Raw genomic sequence first — 9,829 nt, forward strand, 5'->3', positions numbered from 1 at the left:
CAGGCTTCCCAAATAGCATTTTTTGCATGTTGGCCAAAAACTTCAGTTTTGTACTCAAATGACTTACATACCCTCTTTCACATATTGGTTACCTTTACTAAAAGTCTTTTGGCAAACTGCATGACCTGCTATGTCTTCCTTTTAATAATGTCTCTCTTCCTCTAACTCCTGCATGAAGGACACATTTGTAAAGCATAATATTCACTTGCAAACATCAGAGGGCTTTATAGAGCATCTGTATTTGATTTCAGGTTAAAACACTCGGAACAATATAAACAAAGCAGGCTTAAGACATATCCACATCACACCTTAAAGACTTTTACATCTAAAAAAGTGTAAAAATCATATATAATTTTTCTTTCACTTTACAAGAATGTATTTCTATGTGTAGTTCTGTTGCATAAAATCACAAAAGAAGAATTTCAAGCTTGATATTCTGATATAGGAAAGAGTGAAAAGGTTCAAAGGGAATACTTTTTTACAATGTAATGTGAATGAAAAAGAACTGCTTGCAGTTGTCTGGAACAACGGTGTGTGTGTGTGTTGGTATGTCCTACAGACCTCCAGAGATGGGTGTTCCTCCTCCAGGCAAAGCAGTGCTGTCCATGAGTGGACTGAGTCACGGTGTGATCCGAGTGGACACAGAGGAGAAACTCTCTGTCCTCACAGTCCAGGATGTGGGCCAGGTCATGCCTGGAGGTAAAGCCGGACACAGACAAATCATGATGAGAATTGTGCATCAAGAACAGATTGTTTGTACTTTGCTTTTTCTACATGTTGCAATATTGAGCTGAAATATTGTATTAATCTTGTTGGTGAACTAGCTGATTATTATTTTATAGGTTTGAGACATTTAGTCTAACATTAAAGACTTTGTTCTTTCATTGTCAGACTCATTGAGATTTGACACTTAAGGCTGAAACATGAAAACATTGTGTTCCTCATTCTGTTTCAATTTTCCATTCCTAGCTGTTGTTTGCGTGGTGCGAGTGGAGGGAACACCTTTTCTCTGCCAGACAGACGAGGTTGGAGAGATCTGCGTGAGCTCAGGCAGCTCTGGTTTAGCATACTACGGTCTCCCAGGCATGACCAAGAACATCTTTGAGGTAGGACAGATGCTTTTATGAATCCATATGAGTAAATAGATTACATCTAAAATGGTTCAAGAAAAAGTAAAACTCAAACTCTTTCCCAGGAATTCTTCGTAGTTTAGATTTTTAGAGTTTTGCTGATCTTTCATCTTTTGTGTTTGTGTCTCATTTATAAAACATGAAACATTAACAGTGTTGTGTCGGGTTGCAGACTATCCCAGTAAAGCCATCTGGAGTCTCCATCGGTGACAGACCTTTCACCAGAACCTCCCTGCTGGGCTTTGTGGGACCAGTAAGTTTAACATCATTAAATTGGGAGGAATTTTTAAGCCTTTTATACTTTTATATTTTAAGCTTAATCTGAAGTTTGTTAGCATAACTCTGAAATATAATGTGTCATGATTAATCCATCATGACACATTATGGATTAATGTGTCATGCTTAAAGTAAGGTACTTTGATAAGTAGCTTACAGAAAACAAATTATTGTATTATTTATTCATCTTTTTATTCACAGACATGTTTCTTGTGTTTTAACTGGAGGATGATTAAAGTCAATTGAGTCAAATATCACAAAATAGAAAATCCTGTTAATGTCTTGTTTGCTTTTTCTCTTCCAATTATTTTTAAAAATAAGGAAAAAAAACAATGAAATATTGGTCATAGAAAGTTAATTCTTATTTTACATCCAGGGGAAAAAAATGCAAATATGAAACTTGTTTTTACATGTACTTTTGTTTGATATATTTGTAATATGCATTTAAAATAGAAGCACAATCATAATTATTTTATATAACCACATTTTAATATTCTTTAGCTGAAATTATTATTTTTTTCCTTCTGTTCTGAACTTTTGTTTTCCTTCAGCGTACTCTGGATGCAACGTTTGACTTTACATGACATAACTTTATAGAATAACAGGAACATTTTGCCAAACAATCATTCATTCAAACAACCATGCATTCATAGCAAACTATATTAAAGTTTGCTATGAATGTAAACTTTAATATAGGTCATTCTCAGTTACGGTCCATTTAACCGTCTTTACTTGATTTTTCTTTTAAGGACAACCTTGTGTTTGTTGTTGGGAAGATCGATGGCCTCATGGTCGTCAGTGGGCGGAGACACAATGCAGATGATGTGGTTGCCACTGCGCTGGCTGTAGAACCCATGAAGTTTGTGTACAGGGGAAGGTAAAGGAGGAAACACTTTTAAAAAATCCTGCCCTTCACACTGTATTTGCTGTATTTTTGTGTGTCTTGCATCATTTGCTAACTCAGTTGACTGTATTGCTACAACTGCAACAGTTTGATGTTATGCTTTTGGCTCCAGGATAGCAGTATTTTCAGTGTTGGTCCTGCATGATGAGAGGATCATTGTGGTGGCCGAGCAGAGGCCAGACGCTTCGGAGGAGGACAGCTTCCAGTGGATGAGCCGAGTCCTCCAGGTGCGGACTTCATTTGTTTAAAAGGCTTTACTTTGGCATGGTTTAGAAAAGAATTTCTTAATTTCTGAGTCTGGATATTAATCTGCGTACAAAGATTGCAATTTGTTTGATAGCTCATGTGCTGGAATGCAGCTGCAACCATTAATAACACAAGAAAACATACTGCAACTCCAGATTTCTTCTGCTTTACGCTCCACTGTCCACAAAACATGCTTTGCAAATCCAATTGGTTTTCAGCTAATGTAATCAAAGTGTAGATAAAATTATTTTTTCAGATTCAGCTTTAGGTTCAATTTAAAAGACATAGACATGTTTTTTGGGGGGGGTTTGTCTAGCTTTTATTATGTATTTAACCAGACCTTGTGTGTTTGTCAGGCCATTGACAGCATCCACCAAGTTGGGGTGTACTGCCTCGCTCTTGTTCCTGCCAACAATCTTCCGAAAGCTCCTTTGGGTGGCATCCACATATCTGAGACTAAGCAGCGTTTCCTGGAGGGCGCCCTGCATCCCTGCAACGTCCTCATGTGTCCTCACACATGTGTCACCAACCTGCCCAAACCAAGGCAAAAACAACCAGGTAGGCAATCTTTTCCTCTCAACATTGTCAACCTTGATGCTTCTATGTAGTGCAATTTGTTTTATACCCGTATTATTACTCATGCTGACTTCACTAACATGTTATGGTTGGCTGCTTGTGCTGGACAGAGGTTGGTCCTGCCTCTATGATAGTGGGCAATCTGGTGGCAGGCAAGAGGATAGCACAAGCCTGTGGGAGAGACCTGGGGCAGCTCGAGGACAATGACCAGGCACGTAAGGTAGATAGTCATCCTCATTTCATTCACGCTGCTCATCACACAGGTAAGGTGAAGTCTGCGATGCACACATAATTGTTTTTTTTTTCTTTTTAACTCAAAACCTGTAAAAATAAGTAAATACAATAAAAAGCAAAGGATTGAGAGCCATTTTTTCAAACATTACAAATTGCTAAGAAGTTGCTCCAGTTTGGATCCCTGACACAATTAAAAACATGTTTTGGTTACTTTTATGTTGCTGTTAACTTGTGGGCAGCCCTATTTATTCGTATTGCTCCAATGTGAAGCTATGTCTCACCCGTAAACTGCTGCAAACGAGTATTTGATTGGATGCACCGTCAATAATGATGGTGCTACCCTAAAAAAACACAAGTATTTTGCTGCGTACCTCTTGATTTTTCTGCCATTACTCATTTCCATCATTCATCCCTTTCAGTTTTATCATTTTGTAAAAGTGGTGAACTCCCCAAAACACATGTTTTATCCTAGTGAGTCCCCATGCATTAAATTAAACATGTGTAACTGTGTTTTACCAACAGTTCCTCTACATCCAGGATGTGCTGCAGTGGAGAGCTCAGGCCACTCCGGATCATCCTCTGTTCCTCGTTCTCAATTCAAAGGTAAGGCTTTACATTGCAGGCATTAATCTGGTGGTGTGATTTCTATGTCATAGTCAATAAATCAGATAATTATAAAAATTATTATAATTTTGGTAACACATTATATAGATTAATTACACAGGCTGTTGCTCTCAAGCCTCTATGTTAATTATGATGATTTTCCGATTACAGCTGATGAAACCTTAACATTTAGGATGGGGGTGTTAAATTAGACAAATAAAAAACATTTTACGTTTAATACCTGCTTAAAGTTTATTTTCAAAAGGTGCTTATTATGCTCATTGCTCTTTCCTAGTTCCCTTGCATCCCACTGTCTATCCTTTATGTATTGCTAACTTTAATATTTTATGATTAAAGAGAAATATTAAGGACTGAGAACTCTGGAGGAGTCTTGCACTTATACAGCTACAATGTGTAGAAATCCTGGTTGAGTACCTTGGTCAGATTGTGGAGAATATGTCACTGTTTTAAAGGATCATAGCTCCAGTTTGCATTTTCAAATTAAATCTAATTTATGGAGGCTTAATCATATAATGCTTTATTATTAAAACTGCAAAAGCATTAGACCTTTTTCAAACTTGCACTATTATCAGGGTTTCTCTTATTTTATATAAATAAGATGTTTCACTCTGGAATATTTAAGAAATCTTCAAAAATCCTTTCAAGTTAGTCATTTTCACTATCTTTTCTTCTTAGTTGAACTTTTTTTTGAGTGAACTAAATAAGGTGCTGTGTACTAGTGCTGTTTGTGATTTCTCTTCAGGGCACAGTGGCCAGCACAGCTTCCTGTCTGCAGCTGCACAAGCGAGCAGAGCGCGTGGCAGCAGCTCTGATGGGACGCCTCAACACTGGGGACCATGTAGCACTTGTCTACCCACCGGGTAAAACGTCCTGCTAATTACAGTTTCTGTTAATTTAAGCTTTGCGTTTCATTATTTCATCAACGTGCTGACGTGTGTATGTGTGTGTGTGCAGGAATCGACCTGATTGCAACCTTCTATGGCTGCCTGTATGCTGGGTGTGTCCCTGTCACAGTTAGACCTCCACACCCACAGAACCTGGCCACCACTCTGCCAACTGTCAAGATGATTGTTGAGGTAAAACAATCTGTTCCTCACCCAAACTTCTAATTCATCTTATTTATCTTAAAATGAATCACAAAGAGGGTGCATTTTGCTTTCATTGTGTTTTTCTATCTAAAGTAATGAATGCAATCCATGTCAGTAGTGTTGCATGTTTTTTTTCTCTGTTGCAAACTGTAGTTTTTGTGTGTTGCAGGTCAGTAAGTCGGTGTGTATCCTGACAACTCAAGCTATAATGAAGCTACTGAAATCCAAAGAGGCTACAGCAGCTGTGGACATCAAGAGCTGGCCCACAGTAATGGACACTGGTAAATGATTTGAAAAACCACCCACATGTATCTTTGTGCTTCAGTTAGGATTCTCATGTTGTTAGAAATCTTTCCTCTCAGCAGTAAAATGGGTCTTTGCGTTCTGCAGATGACCTCCCCAGGAAGAAGTGTCCACAGACATACAAGCCCCCCACACCAGAGATGCTGGCATACTTGGACTTCAGTGTCTCCACAACTGGGATCCTGGCAGGAGTCAAAGTATGCTGAAGCACATAAAAACTTTCAGGTTTATCTGCAGAAGCCATATTAGGATGACTTTCACTTCTTACTAGTCTTGATTTCCGTCCCTTCGTCTTGTGTCTCTCCTAGATGTCTCATTCTGCCACCAGTGCCTTGTGTCGCTCCATCAAGCTGCAGTGTGAGCTCTACCCTTCCCGGCAGATCGCCATCTGTCTGGATCCCTACTGTGGCCTGGGCTTGGCTCTCTGGTGCTTGTGCAGGTAAATCAGCAGCTCTGACCAGCTGAATGACAGACAGGTCTGTCCCACATGACTCCACTAAGTTTAGCATTGTGTTTCTGTTTTAGTGTTTACTCCGGCCACCAGTCGATCCTCGTTCCTCCTCTTGAGCTGGAGAGTAATGCTTCTCTGTGGCTTTCTGCTGTCAGCCAGTACAAAGTCCGCGTCACCTTCTGCTCATATTCAGTCATGGAGATGTGCACTAAGGGTCTGGGCTCACAAACAGAAGCTCTGCGGGTCGGTTTACTCTACAAACTGTTCAAAAATGATCTCCTGTTCACTCCTGCACTGCATATGGTTTATAAATGACTTGTTTATAATGTGAATGACGCATATTTTAATGATAAATACTGCAAACATTACTTATAGCTTAAGTTAACTTGCAAGATCTGTCCCTGGCTGAGGTTTTCAGTTACATAAAGGCATTATTAAATATTAATGTAAGAGGTTACTTGTAAAATACTACTGGAAAAACCTGTTTATACAAAAAAAATACAGTTTGTTATAATATTTGAGTATATAAAGATTGTATTTTAATGGAATTCAAGTTTTCATCCAATTCTAGCAACTTTTATATCATTTTAAAAGTAAATGTCTGACCCTGATGTAACTCTTCTTTCCTTTCCTTCGTTAGTTGCGAAATGTGAATCTGTCCTGTGTGAGGACGTGCATGGTGGTGGCGGAGGAAAGGCCTCGGATCACCCTCACTCAGTCCTTCTCGAAGATCTTCAAGGACTTGGGGCTCTCACCGCGAGCTGTCAGTACCACCTTCGGTTGCAGAGTGAACATAGCAATCTGTTTGCAGGTAAGCAGCAGCTGAAGAATAAAACTTGGAGTCAGAAAAATAACAGTAAGAATATGTTATTCTTTAGTCCATTATTTATGCAATTGATCTAATCTTTGCTATGGTACCTGATTATCAGTAATTAAAGAATCCTTTTGATTCGCTTATTACTTTGACTTTATTATTAATTAAACATGTAATAATTTCCTATGAAGTATTAAAAAATCTAGAAAAGGGTATAATATCATTTTTATCATTTATCAGAAAAACAAAAAATTAAGTATTAAAGACATTTCAAATTGACGGACTTTACAGACTGTCAAAGACTGTAGGCTTTAACTTCAAGATAAAAGTCTAAATGTCTGAAGAAACAGTGATTTATATTTAGGTAAATGTAACCTTAACCTTGTCTTTGATTTACCACATAAATAACATTTTACCCAAATTCATTGATTTGGATAAGATTTGTTTTAATCAGGACAATTTAAGTTTTTAATATATAATTTTATTTTGGTAAAATAACATAAAAGCTGTCTTAGAAAAGCTACATTATGCACTTAGGTCTTCTCAGTAGTGTTGCTGATTTAAATTTGTTTTCCCAACCCTGGTAATTGTTTCCTGTTTTCCCTTTTTTGTGCACAAGTTTATTTGTGTCTGTCCCACATATATATGAACACATGCATCTATATCTCTATCTGTCCTGCCCTGTCCTGTCAGCCCAACAGGTTAGGGAAACTGGCTGAGCAGGTACTGTGGGATGAGAGTAGCTGTTTGCTCTGCAGCTCAGTCTGTGTGTTTATGTGGCCATTTGTTGTTTCTCATGCATGACATTTGAACATGCTTTGCTTCAGTTCGCATTTATCTTCGTTTGCCTTTATTTTTGATTCAATGAGGCTTGGCTTCATTCAGCTCACTTTTATTTTAGCCAGTTTTTTTTAATTGTATAATTGGATTGTCTCTCATCATTTTTAAAGGATTTATTGGGTGTGATTTTTCACATTATACTGATTGATATTTTTCAGTGTAGTAGAATATGTTTTATGAAATATTTTGTAAATTTGTAAAAATAAAGTATATGTACCTTTTGAACATATGTTATAAGACTTACCCTTATTAAAAACTATATCTTGTACATATAAACAGATTTGATTGAGCATGTACTTTTTTTTTTTACTGTGATAACAGTCTATTGTTTTCTGGCAAACACTAATTGAGTATTGTTGACATTTTCCAACAACGATCTGCTGCTGCTTCATGGACTGGCATCAAATGACTCATTGAGCTAAATCAGCCTTGTCTGTTTTGTTTTTTTCTCCTCACAGATCTTGCTTATGTGTTCTCCAAACATTGCTAAAAGAGTAATGGAAAGCATAATTTGTTGCAGCTGGTTTCACTGCAGTAAAGATAACAGGTCCCACCACTCATGGGAGCAGTTTCTGCTTGAGGAATGGTTCACTTAAAACCCAACTGCATGACAGGCATTTAATCACAACAAATAGTTCTCATAGTTTTTGATTCTTAGACATTTACAGGAGAGAAGTAAGCTAAAACAGTTTTAGATATTTGTAGTGAAGTTCCAGGAAAATCAAGTGTAGATTAGTCAACCCTCCCTACACTAGATGGGGTCAGAGGATCTGATGGAGGAAGTGTCTCTGTACATGGTTCAGTCCTAACTCCTGTAGCCTGGCTTCTGGTTGGCTTTTGGCTGCGCCCCTGCTTACTCAGCAGCTGTTTCATAACCAGCTTCCACCTCCTCCTCACACAGACGGCAAACAGAGGTCACATCAAGACTAAACTGGATTGTAACCTCCAGTTGTGCTTGCTTTGTTCCAGGGAACATCTGGACCAGATCCCACCACCGTTTATGTGGATATGCGAGCTCTGCGACATGACAGGTAGGGGGCAGTATTGCAACAAAGTCAGTGCAAGCAAATTTAACATGAACCTCAATGTAACTTAATAATTATATTTCTGGTATTTATTCAGTGTATGTCATTGTTTTGTTTTTGTTTTCCCATCCAGGGTTCGCCTTGTGGAGAGAGGATCCCCTCACAGTCTGCCCCTGATGGAGTCTGGGAAGGTGAAAAATAACATATCCATAAAAGAAACTGAGTCAATTGTTATGCTGACAGAATGATTCACGTTTACTCACAGTTTGAGTTTTAAAACTGAGACATGGCTGTCTGCTTGTATAGATTCTGCCTGGAGTAAAAGTGGTCATTGCCAACACAGAGACAAAAGGACCTTTAGGAGACTCACATCTAGGAGAGGTAAGCCCCAGACTTACACTAACATAAAATAACAGGATAGGAATAGATATTTGAGCTTTAAGAAAATACAAAACAATTAAACTTGTTTAAAACAATTAAACAAGTGTTTTACTAATGGTCCGGAATACTTGCATTTTCATTAGCTTAATTTCTGTTTCATACCCAACTTTTTTAAGTATAAAAAAGGAACACTCTGCTACTCATTCTACTCATTTCTCGAGCCTCAGGAACATAAATACACCATGTTACCAGAAAATAAGATATAAACTGTATCTTTAGCTGTAAACCAAAGAACATATTCTAACTGTAAAGTCCCAGCTGTTGTATTGGATGAATTAAAGCCCCTTAATAAAGTGGTCATTGTATGTTATGAGGGAATCTAAAATATCCACCAGAATTGTGTGCAATCCTTAGTGTTTACCTGTGTGACAGATTTGGGTGAGCAGTCCTCACAACGCCACAGGCTACTACACAGTTTATGGGGAAGAGGCGCTGCATGCTGACCACTTTAACACCAAGCTCAGCTTCGGAGACACCCAGACAATCTGGGCAAGAACCGGTTATCTGGGGTTCCTGCGACGCACCGACCTCACTGACGCCAGTGGAGGTGAGCATGATTAGTACCATTTTTGATGTTTCACTAGGGAAAGCTTAGTGAAACATACATCTCTGTTAGATTTGTAAATAAACTAAAAGTGAATTTTATAATGTGTCAGAGCGCCACGATGCGCTCTATGTGGTGGGCTCTCTTGACGAGACTCTGGAGCTGAGGGGAATGAGGTATCACCCCATCGACATTGAGACATCCGTTATCCGTTCTCACAAGAGCATAGCTGAATGGTGAGAAAAGGACAACATCATTAAATGCTGTTACTATAATTTAATTTCAAGTATTTAAAATTGAGTGCATTGTTTTCTTCTCCTTCCGCCTCCCTTT

General features: G+C 38.3%; 1 protein-coding gene across 11 annotated transcripts in view; it reads left to right on the forward strand.

Annotated features, from left to right (window-relative positions):
• The window catches only part of dip2a (disco interacting protein 2 homolog A), an 89,789-nt gene that overhangs the window by 77,374 nt on the left and 2,586 nt on the right, over nt 1-9,829 (forward strand). For 6 of the 11 annotated variants that reach the window (XM_023337022.1, XM_023337028.1, XM_023337025.1 and 3 more), the window contains 21 exons: nt 560-699; nt 970-1,106; nt 1,303-1,383; nt 2,156-2,283; nt 2,423-2,537; nt 2,913-3,114; nt 3,243-3,352; nt 3,889-3,969; nt 4,733-4,850; nt 4,945-5,066; nt 5,248-5,359; nt 5,469-5,578; nt 5,690-5,820; nt 5,907-6,075; nt 6,473-6,643; nt 7,340-7,369; nt 8,456-8,517; nt 8,645-8,702; nt 8,818-8,892; nt 9,325-9,499; nt 9,609-9,732. In XM_023337022.1, coding sequence (XP_023192790.1) covers nt 560-699; nt 970-1,106; nt 1,303-1,383; nt 2,156-2,283; nt 2,423-2,537; nt 2,913-3,114; nt 3,243-3,352; nt 3,889-3,969; nt 4,733-4,850; nt 4,945-5,066; nt 5,248-5,359; nt 5,469-5,578; nt 5,690-5,820; nt 5,907-6,075; nt 6,473-6,643; nt 7,340-7,369; nt 8,456-8,517; nt 8,645-8,702; nt 8,818-8,892; nt 9,325-9,499; nt 9,609-9,732 — 2,451 coding nt within the window. Of the gene's footprint in view, nt 1-559; nt 700-969; nt 1,107-1,302; nt 1,384-2,155; nt 2,288-2,422; nt 2,538-2,912; nt 3,115-3,242; nt 3,353-3,888; nt 3,970-4,732; nt 4,851-4,944; nt 5,067-5,247; nt 5,360-5,468; nt 5,579-5,689; nt 5,821-5,906; nt 6,076-6,472; nt 6,644-7,339; nt 7,370-8,455; nt 8,518-8,644; nt 8,703-8,817; nt 8,893-9,324; nt 9,500-9,608; nt 9,733-9,829 lie in introns of those variants that run through there. The other 5 variants (XM_023337024.1, XM_023337026.1, XM_023337023.1 and 2 more) reach the window with 4 other exon arrangements.

This window comes from Xiphophorus maculatus, chromosome 7 (assembly GCF_002775205.1).
Source record: "Xiphophorus maculatus strain JP 163 A chromosome 7, X_maculatus-5.0-male, whole genome shotgun sequence".
NCBI classification, from domain to species: Eukaryota; Metazoa; Chordata; class Actinopteri; order Cyprinodontiformes; family Poeciliidae; genus Xiphophorus; species Xiphophorus maculatus.